This window comes from Notamacropus eugenii, chromosome 7 (assembly GCF_028372415.1).
Source record: "Notamacropus eugenii isolate mMacEug1 chromosome 7, mMacEug1.pri_v2, whole genome shotgun sequence".
In the NCBI taxonomy this organism is placed as follows: domain Eukaryota; kingdom Metazoa; phylum Chordata; class Mammalia; order Diprotodontia; family Macropodidae; genus Notamacropus; species Notamacropus eugenii.
In genome coordinates, this window is record NC_092878.1 from 16,527,029 (window position 1) to 16,547,802 (window position 20,774).

The 20,774-nt window shown below is 37.4% G+C and overlaps 3 protein-coding genes across 3 annotated transcripts; 1 reads left to right on the plus strand and 2 right to left on the minus strand.

The window, feature by feature from the left end:
* Window positions 1–1,577: 1,577 nt before the first annotated feature.
* LOC140514055 (olfactory receptor 4F21-like) lies at window positions 1,578–2,531 on the minus strand. The gene has a single exon (XM_072624032.1). The coding sequence runs from the start codon at window positions 2,529–2,531 to the stop codon at window positions 1,578–1,580; it is 954 nt and encodes a 317-aa protein (XP_072480133.1).
* An 11,161-nt stretch (window positions 2,532–13,692) lies between these two features.
* Window positions 13,693–14,681, minus strand: LOC140513961 (olfactory receptor 4F4-like). The gene has a single exon (XM_072623907.1). It carries the CDS (start codon window positions 14,664–14,666, stop codon window positions 13,728–13,730), a length of 939 nt encoding a protein of 312 aa, XP_072480008.1. The 5' UTR covers window positions 14,667–14,681; the 3' UTR covers window positions 13,693–13,727.
* Window positions 14,682–17,345: 2,664 nt separating this feature from the next.
* On the plus strand, window positions 17,346–20,060 carry VMA22 (vacuolar ATPase assembly factor VMA22). Its single transcript, XM_072624625.1, has one exon. It carries the CDS (start codon window positions 17,586–17,588, stop codon window positions 18,261–18,263), a length of 678 nt encoding a protein of 225 aa, XP_072480726.1. The 5' UTR covers window positions 17,346–17,585; the 3' UTR covers window positions 18,264–20,060.
* Window positions 20,061–20,774: the final 714 nt, after the last annotated feature.

Below are 20,774 nucleotides of genomic sequence, written 5' to 3' on the forward strand. Positions count from 1 at the left end.
AAGATACAAGCTTCTTGAACTAAAGGAGCTTACAAGTGAGTAAAGTATGCATCATAGATAACAGGACTCTAAGAAACTTCTTCAGAATGAGAATTATGTGCAAGACATAAAGCATTTTTGGATATCTTCATGGTTTCAGAAACTCAGCTCTAAAATGATGTAACATTCAATGAATGAGTAACAGAGAAAATTTATCCCTAGCCTCTAATGTGTTCATTCAGCATCCCCTCCACCACCATCCACTACATTCCCATAGGAGACCTAAACAACTCAACCTCCAATTTTGCAACAGGATTGAACTCTACCTTCCCTCCTCCCGGGACTGGAAAATCAAAGCAGATACTTACTTAGGCTGGGCAATGCAGCACCTCTGTGTGCTACAGTAGAACTCAAACAGAGAGAGGAACAGAGAGAATTGGGGCACAACACAAGTGTGTGCATTTGTGGCACTCCAGTAAATCTGAGGGAAAGAGACTAGTATCTAGCTGGCACAAGTTCTGATATCCACCCACCATCAAAGTCACTTGAAGCAGAGACTAAAGTCATTGAAACATAAACAGCCCATGAGGTTAAGGGAACTTTGAAATAAAGACCCTGAGAAAATCACCCACAAAGGGGAAGGAATCAGAAAGTGAGTAATATAAGAATATAAGAAAGAAAAAAATACTGAAATTACTGAATATCTCAGAAAGGGGAAAACTCAGTTAAAAACTTTGAGTATAAGCAGACAAACCAATAGAGAAGACATTAATAACAGAAGGGAACATGGTATCTGAATTAGAAAAAAGGCGTCTTCAAAGACAAAAGAAGAATATGTGTTGTCTAACAGGAGTAAAAGGTACAATAATATCAGATGAGCATGCATTCAGTACCCACTGAGAAGTCAGAAAAACATCACTAGAAAATATTTTATTTAAGCATTGAATGATGGATGCAACAAAATACTTAGAATGAGGAAAAATAGATGAGAACATCAGGGACCAAGACCAACGTAAGAAGAGATATAGAGGTATAAAAATAACTTACCTGTGTGGGACATGGCAAGTAGATTTTGTTGAAATAAAGAGCATTTAAAAAATTAATAGTATCCAATAGGGCTCAGAAAATAGGCAATAGTCATAATATGAAGGACAGCGAATGCAAAGGATTGTGGACTCTCTCTAGTTTATAAAAACCCATAATATATTGATTGGGACCATGGAATTTCCATGAAATAATAAGTTATTTGCCTGAGGTACTTATAACTAAGCTCAGCAAAGGCCAAGTATAATTGCAAATACAGATTCTTATGACAATATGACACTGAACTAGGTACATGACAATTGATCGTGTCGTATTCATTAAACACAGAATTATGATTCTTTTCTCTATATATTCCACATCACAAAGTAGAAGGTGAAAGTAGGCGGTGTTACTTTATTCCCAATTATTACCAAAATAACTCCACCTCTAGGATCCAAAAGATTACCTTAGGGCATGCTAGGCCATGGTATCTATGTATATACCATCCCCTACACAGGTCTGTAAGCGTTCAGCACAATCCTGAAGCATGCCTTGATTTTGTTTCATAAAATCTGTCATGATGTCTCCTTAGAACTCACAATTTTCCTGCTCAATCTCTTCATTGCCTCTTTCATATCCTTGTTCCTAAATGTGTAGATGGCAGGATTCAAAAGTGGAGTAACAACAAAGTCAAGTACAGACAAAAATTTATCCAATGATAAGGTAGGGAATTCCCACACATACGTAAAGAAACATGGACCAAAGAATAAAAACACCACAGTGATGTGAGCTGATAGTGTGGAGAAAGCCTTGGACAAACCAGCAGAAGAGTGATATCTCACAGTGACCAGAATGAAGATGTAGGAAATGATTAAGAGGAAGAAGGTGCCCATGGAGATAAGCCCACTGTTAGCAGTGACCACCTGCTCTACCCAGGTGCTGTCTGTGCAGGCAAGTTCTGCCACTCGAGGAAAGTCACAGTAAAAGCTATCAATCTTGTTAGGGCCACAGAAGGGCAAGTTTACAATGCAAACAAACTGAGACACAGCATGGATCACCCCAATCAACCAGGCAACCACTACAAAACAAATGCATGTTTTGTGGCTCATTATAGTCAAGTAATGGAGAGGCTTGCAGATGGCTGTGTATCTGTCATAAGCCATGGCTATGAGTAGGACCATCTCAGTTCCTCCCATGACGTGGACAAAGAACATCTGTATCATACACCCTGGGAAAGAAATTGCCTTATGTTCACTGAAAATATCAGTGATCATCCTTGGAGCTGTGGTGGAAGATAGACCCAGGTCAATGAAGGAGAGGTTGGCCAGCAAGAAGTACATGGGGGAGTGTAGGTGAGGGTCACAAACTACAGTGAACACAATGAACAGGTTTCCCAACACAATTCCCACATAGAATGAAAAGATAAACAAGAAGAGAAGAATCTTTATCTCCCAAGAAGCAGACAGTCCTAGCAGCACAAACTCAGTTACCACCGAAACATTTGCTCCATCCATTGATACAGCCGGCATCCCAGATGTTAGATGACCTGAGGGTAGAGAATAAGAAAGATATAAATAGTGTGAGAACTAAAGGTTGCTTCCTATTTTGTCCCAGCAATGATTTCAGGAAGACCTAGATTGTAAGCATTGGAAGGGAAATATTGAGGGAGACACAAGAGAAAAAAAAATTCTTGGCAAATCTGACCAAAAAAAGGAAAATTACAATTGTTGGAGGAGCTGAGATTAAACACGTAAATTGTTGTTCTTGTGTTTGTCCTTCGTTCTCAAAGAGGACCATGACATCAAGATGATGACATGACTTGCAGTTGCCTTTGATTTGAGTGAGGGAGGACTGTGCAGGTCACCAACCTCACTTTATTTTCCTGTGCCATCTGGATCCAGTGGTCTGATATTCATCAGGATGACTTGAGATGGCCCAGGATGCAATGTGAGACCCTCGCCCTTTAAGGTTATGGTCTTAGCATTCTCACTTTGAGTGAGATACATGCATTCAATGAATAGGTATCTTTAAGTAGTTGCTCAAGGGATGGCCCTTTTTAAAAAAATCAAACTGTGAGGAGAAAACCCTAGATGTCCTAGATAAAACAGAAACAATTATTATTTCATATTTAAACCCATTCTGTGCTAGGTGGTTGGGAACTTGTCCAGTCTATGAGCTCCAGAGTGAATTGGGTTTGAGGCTTGATCTTAATACACTCTTGGCGGAGCTGTGGATTGGTCAAATCATTTGGGAAAACAATTTTGAATTTTGCTGCAAAAATTATTAAGTATTCATACCCTTTGACCTCTAAATATCACTATGAAGCCTATATTCAAAGATATCAAAGAAAGATTAAAAAGGTCAAAAAAATACTTATAGCTACTCTTTTTCTGGTAACAAATAACTGAAAAGTAAATGTGCCCCCATCGATTGAAGAACATTCAAACACATGGTATTATAGAGAATGGAATGGAATACAAGGGCAATTAGGTGGTGTCATGGATAGAGTGCTAGACTTGGAGTCAAGAAGATTAATCTTCCTGATTTCAAATATAGCCTCAGCACTTACTAGCTGTATAACCATAACCTAGTCATTTAACCTTTTTTTAAACCAAGCCATTCCAATGCATTTGCTAGGAAAATCCCAAATGAGGTCCCAAACAGTTGGACATGACTGGAAAATGACTCAAAAATATGATATAATTGTGCTGTATGAAATGATGAAGGTAATAGATTCAGAGAACTTCTGATAACACTTGCATAATGTAAAGAGAAATTAAAGAACTGGAACAATCTATACAATGATAATATTGCAAAGATAATTTCAAAAGGCTTAAACCTCAGATCAATTCCATGACCAACCACAATTCTATATACAAATGATGGAACATGCTAGCTACCTCCTTGCATAGAGGTGATGCTGCTCAGGGTGAAGAACAAAGAAAGGTTCTTAGAACAAAAAATTAGGTACTTGGAAGTAATCAGGAGAGGGGTGGAGAAAAATAGGTTTGCAAGAGTAGGTGTGGGAAGAAGAAGAAGGAGAACGAGGAGGAAGAGAAGTGGGAGATGGAGAAAAAGGAGGAGAAGGTGAAGGAGAAACAGAAGGAGAAAGAGAAAGAGGAGGAGAAGGAGAAGAAAGAGAAGAAGAAGGAGAAGGACAGGAGGAGAATAAGGAGTAGGAGAAGAAGAAGGAGGAGAAGCAGAAGAAGGAGGAGGAAGGAGGAGGAGGAGGAGGAGAAAAATGATTAAATGATTAAAAATGGTTAAAAAGTTTTTTATATGTAATTGGGGAAAAAATAAAATATATGTTTTAAAAAGAGAAGAAGACGGGTTCTTGTATTGGCACTACTGTAAGAGTATCAGTTGAAACAATTGGGACCGTTTAGCGTAAGAGAAATGAGGGTCAGCGGGACTGTCTTTAATGATACAGAGGACAGGCTATGATTTGAAGATGGAATAAACTCATGGTAGAACTGAGAGTTATTGCACTCATCTATTTAGATGCAAGTTACAGAGAGGAACATTTAGAATCAAATAGGAAATTAAACTGCCCCAAAGTGGAATGAGTTTTCTCAGAAGGTCATTAGCTTCTAATCTGAGGTCTTCCACTGAAGACTGAACAACCCCTTTGGGGGAGCATTGTAAAGAGGACTTTTGATCTAATATAGGTTGATCTAAATAGCTTCCGAGATCCCTTATAACTAAGATTTTATAACTGAATACCCTATCTTTGGGCAAAGCCATTTCTCTGACTCTCACTTCCCTGTTGATTAAGTATAGGAACTCAACTAAATGATCCTAAACATCCTTCAGAATTTGAAAATGTGTCAAACATTCTTATATCCTTCCTTATAACCAGTTAAATGTTGTGCATTCAGGACATAGCAAGTAGTTCAGTTGTGTTAAAATTGAGTAGAGAAAAAAAAAGATAGATGTAAAAGAGACCTTAGAGATCATCTAGCCTAACTCCCTATTTTACAGATAAGAAAGATGTAGCCCTGAGAAGTTAATAGCCTTGACCAAGATCACACAGATTGTTAGCATTAAAAAGATTTTAATTTAGGCCTTCAGATTCTTCTCATTCATCTATGTCACAATACTTCACATGCAACAGGAAGGTTTTTCACTACAAATAAACCTGTCTTAAAAGTCAGAGAAAATAAGAGGGTTCAAAGGGGGTCTTTTTCCTTTTCCTGCTGGAAAGAATACATTATATCTCTCCACCAGTTCCCAAAAGTGTCAGTGATTTAGAACAATCAAAAATAAAGATAGAAAACAACTGTGACTTTCCCTCAAAGAAAATTAAAATGGGGCAGCTAGGTGACACAGTGGATAGAACACTATACCTGTATTCAGAAGGATCTGAATTCAAATGCAGCCTTAGACACTTACTAGCTCTGTGACCCTGGGTTAGTCACTTAATCCCAATTGCTTCCGAAAAAGCAAAAAAAATAAAGTGGTCCTAATTCTGTTTAAAAGATTAATAATTAATCTTGATCTCTGGAGTCAGAAGTGGAACACCAGGATGTGTGATATTTGCATACTCACTGCGTCACGTAGTTGATCTTACAATAACAGATAATATTTGTAAAGCTACAACAATGCTAAATGATTTCAGAATTACGTATTACATAACTCTATGTGTTCAAGTGTATTTGCTTGGAGTTGGGGGTAGGGAGATGGAGAGTGAGGAGAACATAAAGAGCAGGGTGAGGTTTACTAAATACTTCTAGATAGAAATATACAAATATAATGCTCACCTATGAGTTCTGTGGCTCAAGAACTGCTTCCATCTCCAGTATACGTGAGGAACTATTGACTGATAGCAGCTTAACCTTCAAACCATCCCAGGTTTCTTATTAATTTCTGATAATAAAGTAAAAGAAGAGAGATATGAAAAGGGAAACAGTGCTTTAATAGAATAATTGCACTACCTGATGAAATGAAGTATTGGTGTGTGCATGGGTATGTCTGTGTATATATTAGTTGTACTCATTTTGTGTGTTCCAAAAAGTTGTTAGAGGGATCAAGTGTAGAATAAAGGTTTGCAAAATAAATACTGATCTAAAGCAACCACCAGGCTCCAGGAAGGAGTTTATTCAATCTTCTTCTTCAGTATTCCTAGAAACAGATTTTCATCTAATCAAATCTTGGTGAAAAGGTTATGAATGAAGTTAAGAAATCCCACCTCCTAATACCTCTTGCACACAGTCTTCTTTCTAGTAATAATGGAGTTTAAGAAAATAAAAGGCAGACAAGTGAGGACAAACAGGCTAAGTTGAGGTGAAAGATCCCATCTCTTAATCGTTGTTCCTCAATGTTCTTTCTGGTGATAATTAGGTATAAGAAAACAAAAGTGTAAAAGCAGGTAAGTGGGGAAGAACCCTAACTATGAATGATCTGTGACTAATGCTGTCGTAATGAACAAAAAAACATGAAAAAATGCATAATGTAAACCAGAATATCAAGGTTCCTTGAACTCACTTGAAGGAAAAAGGGAGTATATTTGGTTTCTCTGTTTACTCTGAAAACATCATCAGGATTGGGACATAGCCAAGAATTCTCCAGGTGCTGAGATCCCCAGAAGAATTGCTTGTCTTTGACTCTTTGATAGTCTCTTCAAATACAATCATTCTAAACAAAGAAAAAGGGTGGAAATAAAAAATACAAGGTATGTCTGATTTGAAAAAAGTCATTTTATCCAATTCTTTCATTTAATTGAGTAAATTGACTCCATAAGTGAGAATACTAAGTTAGTTAGTTACTGAGCCAAAACTAGAACCCAGGTCTCTTGATTCGCAAGGCATTCCTGATTTACTGTACACTGTTGGCACTCTATCAAAGAAATGAATATCCAATTAAGTTACCCTTTTATCCGGGAGTCAAAGGAGCGATCATCCTTAGTGAGATTGGTATTACTGATATATTCTCAATCTCTATGATAGCAAAGATACCCAGTTAACAATAAGGGTGGTTTATATCAAAATAATACTTTGCCCATTCACAAAGTACTTTCCTCACAATCCATTAAGGTAAATTATAATATTATCAATATTTTACTGATGTGAAAATTGAATCCCCATTGGTAAATAGTTCACCTAAGGTCATAGAGCCTGAACTACAGTAGGCTATCTCACAAACTGAAGAAGATTCCAAATATCTTCTCCTCCTAAAAGATTTCTTGATTTCTCATATTGTCTACTTTTACTCATTCTTTATCTCCCCTTCTCTTACCCTGTCTCCCAAATCTTAGTCTAGGAGGCTTGTGTTTCACAATTTGCAAGCATCCCATCTTGACTACCTCACTGTCATTAAAAGAAAAAATCTCCATCACTCTCTTTATGGTTCTGAAGATATTCTCTTATCCAGATATTAATTTCCACCATCAAAAATTCAGAAGAACAATTTTAAAACAAAAAAAGTAAAAGTTATTGTTCCCAAGATTTGGTTGGAATTCTTTTTTGCTCTCCCTTTACAAAAAAAAACAGAAAGAATCAGTCCTCATTACATAGTCTGTTTATGGTCTAAAGTATGGTAGAAATAACCGAGAGTCAGACTTTGTAATTTGACCTCCAGAAGAAAATTATATAAATATAGATAGACAATATACATATGTATATTTCACATGTAAATATTCATCATAAAGGAGGCTGACTACCCATAAGATCTATGTTAACTTTAATCAAATCATATCTAAGTTAAGTGTTAATTCTTAAAGCCACATTTTAGAAGGAACAGTGAAAAGCCAGAACATCTCCAGTTGAAAGAAATCAGTGTAGCGAGGTAATTAGAAATTATTCCTAATGGAGATGGTTTGAAGAAATTTAATGCTTATGTTGGGAAGGAGAAGGCATAACAGTCATCAATTATGCAAAGGGATATCTTGAGGAAAAGGAATTAGGATTGGTTCTACTTGACTACAGAAAGATATATTGGAATTAACAGACAAATGCTAGATACGAAGATTTCAGTTCAACATGAGGAAAATATTCCTAATTATTAGAATGGCCCCACAATTGGATAAGTTACTTTTCGGGGGAGAGAGGGAGTTGCCCTTATCACTAGAGATCATTAATTAAGATTGAATGACCATTTTGTGGTGATACCACAGAGCAGGGAAATAAAATATTGTTGGAGTTGGGGAGGTGGGAAACAGAAAAGGAAATTGTCAACTGAGTGCAAAAAGAGAGATAGGATGGGGAGATGAGAGGGGAGAAAAATTGTGTGAAAGGGATGTAATAGAATTTAAATTCTCTTACCTATCACTTCTATCACAGGATAGAAGGAAGACTCACTGGGGTTGAAAAAAGCTCAAGGATATTAATTGTCCCCCACCCCACCTCCTTTGTAATTGTTTCTAAAGAAAAAATAACTGTAAGTTTGTTCTGTACTAAAAATGAAAACACTTAGCTGACCCAAAATCTAGTGACCATTTGTTGTTGGTGATACCTCTAATACACAACACATAATTGTGTTCCACTGGTAATTTTGTCTTGAAATCACACTGGTTTTCCCTATGGAAAAATCAATGGAAGGGTTGCTTGGCAATGAAACAGAAGGGAAGTGAGATTGCACAGAGAAGTTATTCTTATGCTTTAGGGAAAATAATATCCTTCTTGATGTGAAATAATGACCTTCAGAGAGGAGTCCAGAGTTTTTGCAATAAGGAAGAATGTTTCTACAGATTGGTTTGATATTTACTCCTTTGAGAGAGAAAGAAAAATGTGAAAATAAAGTTATATCAGAATTATGGTGTGACCTTAATTAAGAAAGTTAGGCAGTTGATCTGTAAAAGGAGGAAGACGACAGTGGCTTTCATAGCACAGTCTCTTCTCTCACTCTGATGCAGCTTTAAAAGAATGGAGTGCCAGGACCAGTGAACTAAGGTGATCCAATATACTCCTGACTTCAGAATGATGATCAATAGTAACTGTTACTCTTTCCCTCCCAGATCCATTCACTTATTTTTGTTTTCTTTCTCTTGCTCCTTGAAGGAGTCATTCCCTGTTTACTTGTTAAAGAGGTCTATTCACCAAATGGGCATTACTCTAAGTGAGTACCTGAATAGGTCAAGGTCTTCCAGTGCATCCTGGACCATCTCCAGTCATCCTGATGAGTATCTGATCATTGGATCCAGATGACTCAGGAGGAGAAAGGGAGGCTGGTGACCTTGCACAGCCCTCCCTCACTCAAAACAAAGTCAAGTGCAAGTCATGTCATCATTTCTCTGATGTCATGGACCTCTTCGAAAATGAAGGATGAACACAGATTGTGAAAAAGATAGAGAGATGAGGACTTAGTGTGGCAAAGACTCAGGGCTTTGTTTATACTTTGATAGGCTTACCCATTTATCTGGTTGTTTCTCTGTGATATGTGTTCCCCAAAAATGTTATGTGTACCAGGCTGTGCTGGAAGTTGCACTTGGCCTTTGACACAGAACCAACCAAAGGACTGAGGTGTGATTTTTCTGTTTCATTAAATCAACAATAAATGAATCTTTAGAATCTTTACATGTTGGTTACAGACTAGTATAGCCAGTACTAACTCAGGACAGTCAGATAGTTAAAGTTCAAGATTGGAAGGAGACTTCATTAGACCATCTAAAAGTAAACATAAGTGAGTTTACTTGGCCATAGCATGGAATGGATATTCAAAAAGGATGGTGATATAGTTGAATGCAGAGGGGAAGATTTGGTGAAGAGGAGGAGGTAATGGGAGTCTGGTGGGGGTTGGGGAGGGGAGCTGAATAACTCCAGTTTTGAAAATATTTTGCTTAAGATATCTCTGTTATGTCCAATTTAAGATTTCCAATAGGCAGTTAGAGGTGCAAGACTGGATTACACACAAAAAATAGAGCTGGATAAATTTATAGCTCCTTGAGGGCAGGATTCCCATTACTTGTTTCCCTTCTAATCTTAACTGCATTGAGTGTTTGTGCAAAAGCTATTTAAATTTTATATCCATTTTCTCCATTGTCTATTATGTCCATTTTGTCTTCTGTGATTCTAATGCTTGTTTGGTCATGAGTCAGACTATGGGATTTTTTTATTTAGTTATCTTAAAAACAAGATCTCTTTCTCCTTTTCAGACTTTCTCCTTCAGGACACAGCAAGATTTTCATCATACTGCAAGGATTCCTGGCTGCTGATTTGGACATCCAGGAGGAAAACCTTAAAGTTGAACAGAATTTAGAACAGATAGTCTGAAAATTTTTAATATTACTTCAAGAAATTCACCAAAGTACTGGATTTCAGGATATTCCAAAGAAATATCTGAAAGCTTGAAAATATTTTCAACCAGTAAAAAAGGGAAACAATATTGACCAGTGGAGCAGTTACAGAAATACTTGGTATTGAAATAGATAAAAAGATTTCATTTGCATGTTAAAGATTATTTCTCAGGAGTGCTAACTCTTGCTAGTGAATTGGTGAGTTAACAGTGTGACTGCAAGGCCCATCTGCTTCACAGCTCTAAATATCTTTGAATTCTAACTAAATTGGTTTTTCTTGGACAAAAGGTTATCAATTTTATGATATCAAAATTGTCTATATTATTTTCTACGATTTCCTGATCTCTTGTTAGTTAGGAATTCTCCCACTCATAATAATTATGTGACCTAAATGCTAAAAGTAGAAGTGATCCAGGTAAGATACATTTCACGGCTACAGCTAAAAGAGTGTCTTAACTAAACAAGGAATTCAAGTAATCACAAAAGATAAAATGAATCTCTTCAATTATTAAGTTGAAAAGATTTTGAATGAACAGAAATTAAATCAAGTTAATAGATATACAGTTTTCAAAATTCTGTAAAAGTGAGACATTGGCTCTTCTTCAGTATTTTCATACATTTCTCATTTTCTATGATCTTTCAAACATCACTGACAAGGACTCAGGATCATGTTTAACAGTTTTCTTTTTCAAAATAAATTTTTATAAACATTTAGTTTTTTCATTGCCTAATTTTCTCCCTCTATCCCTCTCTCCATCTTCCCTCCCTGAGAGCCATCCAACATATGAAGGAAACTTTTTTAAGAAAAATCAGGAAAATCTATCAAATTTTCAAAAATCTGAAAATGTATGCAATATTCCATACCTCTTTAAAGGAAAACAATGGAAATTTTCATCTCTCTTCTTTAAACTTTATTCTTTTTAATTTTCCAAAATTCATTTAAATTTTTTTATGTTCTTTCCATTTACTTTTCTATAATGATTAAACATATTACTTTCTTCTGTTTGCTTAATTAATTTTCATCAGTTCATGCAAACCTTTCCAAAATTCATCATGGATATATTTTTTATTTCTCAAAGCACAATAATATTCCTTTGGATTTGTCAAGAGAATTTATTTAGTCATTCCATCTTTCATGATTAGTTGCAAGGTTTTTCAATAACCAACAATGTGGTGACTTAATATTCATTCCCAGTTCTATCATTCTTATTCTGTCATTTCTAGTACAAAGATCATTCCCCTTAACAGCAACCATGAAAGCAAAATATCTACCATTTGTGTCATGTCACTTATCATCCCATCCAAACCAAGTAGTGATCCTGTCACTTCTTTGATCCTGTATTTAAAAAATAAATTTTATTCTCTTTAGCTTTCTGTCAGACTCTGCTGATAACTTTTAACATTTCCTGACACTTTTTTATACATTTAACCCATGCCTTTAGATTCATCATCTGTTCCTTTCCCCTACCTCCACTTTCTATATAAATATATATATATATTTTATACTTAATTTTATTGTTGAATTCTCTATGCATCAGCATTAATCTCTTCAGGTAATTCTGGTTTGTGTTTGTTAGTGGAATCACTTCTCTTTCTGTCTTCAGAATTTTAACCTTGAGAGTTTGCCATCCTTCCTGAGCACATTTGCCTATAGAATTTTAGTCTTTGGGATCCTAGCTGGGAGTGTATAGGGTGTTCAAGGAGAACTGGGACCTCTTGTGTGGGGGCTTCCCATGAGCTTTTCAAATCTGCTCATTCTTCTTTGGTGTTTACCCATCACTCAGTTCTCACCTATGGCTCAAAGAAATTGAAGAATGTACAGTGGCTACATCCCAATAATAAACTTGGCAGATGGCCTTAAATCAGGTTGAGCGTAACTGACAGGCCTCAAATACATAGGTGAGTTAGGGAAGTGTCTACCCCAACATAGGAGGACTGTGTCCACTGGAATGGGCTAATGAGAATAATTTGTTCCAATGACCATTAAGGAAGCTTAAGTAGAAGCTGTGTAGTGCTTAGAGCATGGACAAATATAGAAGACACCAAAGTCATTCCCTGCATCTTGAGGCATCACCAGTCATCCTGACTTTTGTCTCTCTGCACTGGACTTTGATGACTCTGGAAGACAGAGTAAGGTTGATAGTGTTGTGCAATTCTGCCTCACTTAAATCCAATTCACACACAGGTCAAGGGATCACCCATGATGTCAGTGGTCCTCTTTGAAAATGAAGAATCACAATCCTTCCTCTGAACTCCTGGAAATCTATTTTCCCAACATCTAGGGTTTATGTAAAACATTACCTATTCCTTTGTATCACAAACTCTGAGAGAATGGTCACTCACTCTGAAGAGTTCCAACATTTTAACCCCAACAATGAGAGCTATATAAGTGAGAATCAGATATAGTATAAAACTCCCCTTTTTTGGTTCTTCTACCTTTTGAAGAAAAGATTTTGGAATTTTTATTTTGAGAAAACACAGACCTAGACAGCAAACAGAGTGGCAGAGAAAAATCCAGAGATTTCTGGAGAGATACAGTTGAAGTCTGCAGTAATTATAGTTACTTTGCCTTACTTGTGATGCTTCCCAAAGTTTTCATCAATTTCTCCTTTCCTTCCAGATGGAATATCCTCCAATGACAAAATCTCATCTATTTCTTCATCCATTAATCATCACTGAAATGCTCTTCAACATACTTCTTTCTCTACCTCCCCATATCCTGTTTTTTTCATTTAAATGTTTTTTTTTTTTATTGTAAAATGCTCCCACTTACCTATCCTGATTCTTGTTGGTAAGTATAATTTGATCATCCAAAGCCATATTACAGTAAAGTTATCCCACCATGATTCAGTGATAGCTTTGAAATCAGTTTTGTCTTCTTGCACTATAGCATGTGCTGCTGGTAAAGTACTCCTGCTTGCACAATATTTATTGTTTCCACTATGTGTGATACCTTATGTTACAAATTAAGGATAATTGAAGAGATGATGAAGCATGTTCTTTGCCCTTTAGAATCTTTCAAATGGCTGTGCCTGAGGATTGTCTTTTCTATCACTCTTCTTCATTTTCACCCTATATCAGAAAGCGCTCCAGTTTCTGATAAGAGACCATTTATTTCATCTTCATTAATATATGCTCCTCAAAGGAAATACATGGCCTAGGAACTTGCACATGACCATTTGAAGTAAATATGGATTTTCCATGAAAAATATTTATTCCATGGAAAATATTTCTTAAAGTATCTATTACCAAGTTCTGTGCTGTCCAAACATAATCCTATGCAAATAAGGGGCCAATTTATGGCACTGGATACACTAAAAAAAACATGGATGTCATCAATGCCAGAGCAGCTCAGGGTTAGAATTCTCATCTCTGCAGAATTAAGGAGGAGGTGATTTTCTGATTAAATTTCTACTGATCTAGCATATCATCTAATGGTTAAAGGGCTGGTCAAGAAGATCCTGAAGCATCTTTTGATTTTGATCAATAACATCCATCATGAAAATTCCACAGAAGCAACAATCGTCTTGGTTAGTCTTTTAACTGCCATCTTCATGTCCTTATTCCTAAACGTATATATGATAGGATTCAAGAAGGGGGTTATGAGAAAGATAAAAATAAGCAAAAATTTATCCAAAGACAATGTGGGAACTTGCCACACGTAGACAAAGAAACAAGGAGCAAAAAACAAGAACACCACAGAGAGGTGAGCTGAGAGTGTGGAGAAAGCCTTAGACAAACCAGCTGAAGAGTGGTGTCTGACAGTGACCAGAATAATGATATAAGACATGAGTAGGAGGAAGAAGGTGCCCATGGTGACTATCCCACTATTTACATTGACTACATATACTACCCTGGAAGTATCTCTGCAGGCAAGTTTTGCAACCTGGGGAAAGTCACAATAAAAGCTTTCAAGTTTGTTAGGACCACAGAAAGGCAAATTTATAACAAAAACAAACTGAGACACAGAGTGGAGTAACCCAATCATCCAGGCAACAGTGGCAAAACAAATACATGCTTTGCGGTTCATAATAATCAGGTAATGGAGAGGCTTACAGATGGCTACATATCTGTCATAGGCCATGGCTATCAACAGCACCAGCTCAGTTCCTCCTATGAAATGGATAAAAAACATCTGCATCATGCATCCTGAGAAAGAAATGACCTTACGTTCACTGAAAATGTCAAGGATCATCCTTGGGACTGTCGTAGAGGATAGACCAAAGTCAGTAAGAGAAAGGTTGGCCAGCAAGAAGTACATAGGGGAATGAAGGTGAGAGTCAAAAATCACAGTTATCACAATGAAGAGGTTTCCCAGCACGATTCCTACGTAGAATGAAAAGAAAAATAAGAAGAGGAAAATTTTCATTTCCCAAGAATTTGACAACTCCAGCATCACAAATTCAGTTACCACAGAGTTGTTTATACCATCCATTTTGAGAAGTGGTACCACAGATGCTGAAATGACCTAAGGGTAGAGAAAAAACAAGAATTAGAAGTGTAGGGAATGAAAATGTTTATCCTATTTGTTCCACCAATGATTTTGGAAGGCCCTAGATAGGAAACAGGAGTTGCAAGAAATTTTAAAGGCCACACAATTAAGAAAGAAAGGTAGAGGAAATAGAATAAATTAAGTACTCAGGATCAGTAAGGAATTGAGGACGAGAGGCTGCATCAGTAAGCCCCCTGACATAGTGTCGGGAGGGTGCAGGAGTGAGGGGCGTGCTATCACAGGTTCTTCGATCTACATTTATAAAAGAAAATTCAACAATCACTTTAATTAGTTCAATTAAATGCTTCCAGACATGTCTTTTTATATTTTAAATTTCCAATGCTACCTTCTATCTATCCAACAGAGAAAATACAGAGAAATAAAAATGAAAAGGCAGGTTCCCATGCCTGACCATTACATACATACATACTTACCAGAGAAGGAAGCACCAATATCTAGGCTTTCAAAGGGGGATGAAGGGAGATGGGAGGGAGCAAGGGAGGAGAGATGGAAGGGGGAAGGGGGCTGCTTAGTGTCTTCCCAGGGTCTCATTTGGCAAACAAACCATCTTCCAAAAGTAAGCCCCAAAGATATATATAGAGAGAGAGACATAGACATAGACATAGATATAGATATATATATACACACAAGTGTATATATGTACATGTGTATATATATGTGTATGCATATGTATGTGTGTATGTGTGTATGTGTGTATACGTACATACATAGTATTCAATAGCACAACAATATTCCATCACAATCATATGCCATGTGCATAGACATTCATCAACTGATGGGCATCCCTTCAATTTCGAATTCTTTGCCACCACAAAAAGAGCTGCTATAAATGTTTGCGTGGATATAGGTCGTTTTCCCTTTTTTTAATCTCTTTGGGATATGGATTTAGTACTGGTATTGCTGGGTCAAAGGGTATGCACAATTTAATAACCTTTTGGGCATAGTTTCAAATTATTCTTCAGAATGGTTGGACAACCCCAGAAGTGCATTAATGTATCTATTTTTTCACGTGCCCTCTAGCATTTATCAAATTTTCCTTCTCTAGCATGTAAGCCAATCTGATAGGCATGAAATGATGTCTCAGAGTTGTTTCACTTGCATTTCTTTAATCAATGATGATTTAGAGTATTTTTAATGTTATTACTCACAGTTTTGATTTCTTCTGAAAACTGAACAGGCAATTTTCAAAAGAAATACAACCTATCAATAGAAATTGATATAATACAGATATATATGCTACAGATAGCTAGTAATTAGAAAAATTGAAATTAAGGCAATTCTAAAGTTTCACTTCACACCTATCAGACTGGAAAAGTTGACAAAAAAGGTAGAGTGAAAAATATTGGAAGGGAATTACTATCCCATTGGTAAAGCTGTGAATTAATGTAGCCATTCTGGAAAGGAATTTGGGACTATGATCATAAAGTTACTAAACTGTCATATGCTTTGACCTAAAGCTACCACTACTAAACTTATTTTTTTCAAAACTTAAATCCCCAGAGAGAGCAGAGAAAGAGAAGGAACTCATATATACAAAAACATTTATGAATTTCTTTTTATAGTAGCAAAGAACTGTAAGGGATTGTCAGTCAACTGGTCTATAACCATTTATTTAGCATCTCCTACATGCCAGACACTGTGCTAATTAAGGAATTAAGTAAGGAATGGCTGAATAAATATGATATGTAAATGGGATACTATTGTGCCATAAGAAAGGATAAAAAGGATGGCTTAAGAGAAACCTGGGCGGACTTGTGTGAACTGAGAGTGAAATAAACAAAAACTAAACTATTTATATGACAATTCTGGAAAGACAAACTTTTTTGAATAAATCAAGAACTCTGTTCAATGCAACGATCAATCATTAATCCAGGGGATTGATAATGAACAATATTAACCATCTTCTAATGCAGAAGTGATGACCTCAAAGTGCAAAGGAAAGAAATATTTTTTTGGCAATCAACAATAAAGTAATTTCTTTTGCTTGACCAAGAATATGTGTTATAAGGTTTTTTTCTTGTTTTTCTTGGGTGTTTTTTTAAGAGGGAGAGATAAAAGGGAATGATGTCTTTTTGTATATATAAAAGTACACGTCTATACTTTTAAAGTATAAAAAGTAATAATTCTAAGGTCTAACTTCCACCCCTTAGTTGTATATATACATATTATGTATATATACATATATAGTACATATATGTACATATATGTACATATACATATATAGTGTATGTGTATATAGAGAGTGTGTGTATGTGTATATATAGTGTGTGTGTATATACACTGTGTATGTATATGTGTGTGTATATGCATATATATTATATATCTATATATAATATACATATATATGATATATACATTATATATGTATATATACATACATATATATTATAATATTATAATATAATATACACACACACACATATGTACTTCTTTCCTCCTAGTCTCATGGTACTGAAGGTACCATCCAGGACAACCACCTCATTCTAGAAATGTGGAAACTGAGGCCAGAAGAAATTAAGTGACTTGATCTAATTAAGTGACTTGATCTTGAGCTAATAGGTAGTAATAAAATCACAATTTAAATCTAAGACAAGACTCCAGATTTATTGCTCTTTCTACTACAGCATAATACTTCACGTGGTATGATTTTTCATCTTAAATAAAATGGAAACTCTATGTTCATACAGAGAATCTAGAGGGTTCTGGGAAGATGGGTTTTCCTGCCCTTAGTAAAGATGGCGCGCCAGGTCTTCGCGCAGTGGCTGACGGGAGCACGCTGATTGGCCGGCTGCAGGGGAAGGGGCGGGACGGGCAGAGGGAGGGCGCAGCGGCTTCCGGGCGATGGCGGCGGCCGGGGACGGACGGACCGCGGCGGCCTCCGGGCCCGAGGCCCTGCTGTCCTTGAGCAGGCAGGTCGATGCGAGCCTCGTGCAGCTGTTTCTGGAGCTGGAGCAGCTGGAAGGGAAGCGGGTGGCCCTGAACGCCCGAGTGGAGGAGGGCTGGTTCTCCCTTTCCAAGACTCGCTACGCTATGGGCGCCAAGTCTGTGGGCCCCCTGCAGTACAGCTCCTCCATGGCTCCCTGCTTCCGGGTCCGCACGAGTGAGCCCGAGCCTGGGCGGCCGGAGTTCGAGGTGGTTTTCAGCGAACCTGGGTCCCCGCAGGAGGCGCCAGCCGCCGATGCCCACGGTGTGAGTGACTCCGGGGAGCCCGAGCCCGCGTCCCCGGTGCTCCGGAGGCGGCCGCAGCCCGGGGCCTCTCCGCCGCAGCCCGGGGCCTCTCCGCCGCAGCCCGCCCCGCCCCCCGCTGCCGTCGCGCCCGCCCCGGAGCGGGACCCCCTGACGTGGTTCGGGATCCTGGTGCCCCAGAGCCTGCGCCAGGCCCAGGGCAGCTTCCGGGCGGCCCTGCTGTTGGCCGGGGAGATAGCCGCGCTGCAGAGCCGCATCGAGTGGGGCAGAGCCCGGGTGCAGGGCCTGCTCCGGGAGAAGCGGAAGCTGCTGGAGCAGCTCCAGGCGGCCTGAGCGCCTTCTCCGGAATAACCAACGGGCTCGGATCTTACTGGATAACTGAAAAAAAATGTAAAAAAAAAATAAACTTTTTTTTCCTTTTCTGGAGAAAATGATCCATTTCCTCTGCCTTCCAAGGTTCTTGCTGTCACGTGAAAGCATCAGATATGAAAACGTGAAATAGATGTTTTCCATTGTCACAGAAGACTGAAGCGTCAGGAAGGAAGCTAATCAGGGGAACCCGGCAGAGAAATAGCGTCGTTTTTTGCCAAAGACTGTCTTCACCTAGAATGTTATTGGAAAACTCTAGTAACGCTTGATTTTTAAATATTATATATGTGTGTATAATGTATTTAAATACTCTATAAATGTTGTATAAATTTATAAGTATAAATGTTTATAAATATGAATGGTGGGGACTGGGAAGAACTGGGATCAGATGGAAATTAAAGACTGAAAAGGGAAATCCCGTAGGATACACGTACTATTACCAAAAACAAATGGAAGAGAAAGAAAAGACAAAATTGAGCTCTGTTAGGATTGTAATGACCAAGTTTGGATTGGAGAAAATGATGAAAAATGTACCTCTTTGCCTAATTGGGAGGGTGGGGAGGGGTTATATGAGCTTGGATCATCACGTACCCTGTCAGATTCAGTGGCTGTGTTTAGTTTTCCTGATCTACCTTTTTTCTTTCATTTTTGCTCTGTTATAAGGGAGGAGAGAGGATCTATTCAGAAACAAAGATGATATAAAAATAAAAGATTTTTTTTAAAAGCAAAAGTATCATGAAAAAAAACCATGAAGCCTTCATGAGGTTTTTTCCATCCTGTACTTAAAAGAATTCATTACCACTGCCCTCTAGAGCCCCAAATTTTTAGTTGCTTTGAAAAATCAAAATACGTATAAGAAAAATGGTGTTTTCTTAAAGATGAAATAATTTCTTTTGCTCAGTTAAAACTCACAAGCATGAAAAATGAAGATGAATGTGGAATAGTGGCAAAGGCCCTACATCACATTGTTAGAGGTTATCTTACACTAAAATTCATTATTAGTAAAAAATTCTAGTAGTGCTTAGTATACCAATATTGTGTGTTTGCGTGTAAATGGTGGCAGGGAGAAATGGAGATCAGAGGGAAGTTTACCAAACAGTTCTAGAATAGAAAATCAAATATTATGTTTCACTACCAGTCCCAGAGCCTGAAAATTGTTACCACCAATAATGTGAATGTAATCCATTCATGATCACTGATGGTAATTTAATTTTTAAACCATCCCAGACCAAAATACAGTCTTTGAGGAGAGTTTAACAGGCTTAAACCACTGAAATGTCTAAGGACTAAGCAGAGCTCAAAGGACAAAAGTCAAGGGGAAGGTAAAGAAGAGGGAGCAAAAAAAGATGTTTTTAAAAACCGTCAGAAACAGAAAAAGATGAGCTTTTTTTTTTTTTTTTTGGTGGGAATGTTTATAAGTTGAAAGTGCCAAACATGCTCCAGGGCTTAGCTGATGGCACAAGGGTCATAGAGTCACCCACCCAGTCTGAACCAAGCTTTTTTTCAAACAATTCACACTAACTCTTTTGTGTATCACAAGTATGTCCTCTGTGCCTGATGATACCCTTCATCTTTTATGAAGTTTAAGTCTTGAAGAGGAAGAATGAAAAGTTCCTATGAAATAGTGCTCACTCTCTGGTGTAAGGAAGGGTGGGTGTTGGATGGCTGAATGGGAATTAATGTAAGTCCTTGTGTATTCCAGAAATTTGACAAGTTAAGGAATAACTGAAAATATTAATAAATAATTAATTTAAATGAAAAGGTATGATTCAGCTTTCATGAAAGATTTGTCTTCACCCATCACACTATATATTGCATTTCTCAAGATGAATTCCAACCAATTGTATCTTAGGAAAAACACAGAAAAGGCATTATGAGCAGGAAAATTATGCCATCTATTAATATGTGTTAAACACAACCTTCTGTTGGGACAATCAGGTTTAAAAAAATAAAACTAGAGAAATTGTTCTGTTGTTACGGAGAATAATCTGAGAGCATGACCCTGAGTGAATTAAAAAAAAAAAATTTCGGGACCTCATCTAAAGGAAGTAAAAAGGGCATATTAGACTCCTTGGTTTACTCAGAAAATGTCATCTTTTGTAGCTTGTCTCTGATATAAATATTCGCCTGTATCAAGATGGGGAACCTGCAGCCTAACTGCGGACTGAATCCAAACTTCACAGAACAAATCCCCTTAATAAAAGGATTTGTTCTGTAAAACTTGCACTCAGTCAAAAGACTGCACCCAAGGACCTAGAAGGCCACATGTGACCTCTAGGCCCAGCTGCAGGTTCCCCACCCCTGAATATTGGGTTGGGAAAGCAACTTCTACAAACAAGAAATAAGAGATATACACTTTAATAGAATAAAAGGGAAGAAATCTGAAACACAGATTTTGGTTGATATGAAGGAATCTGATAATATTATTTAGGCTAATCTCTTTAATAAATGAAAAAACTGAAGTAATTTTCTGAG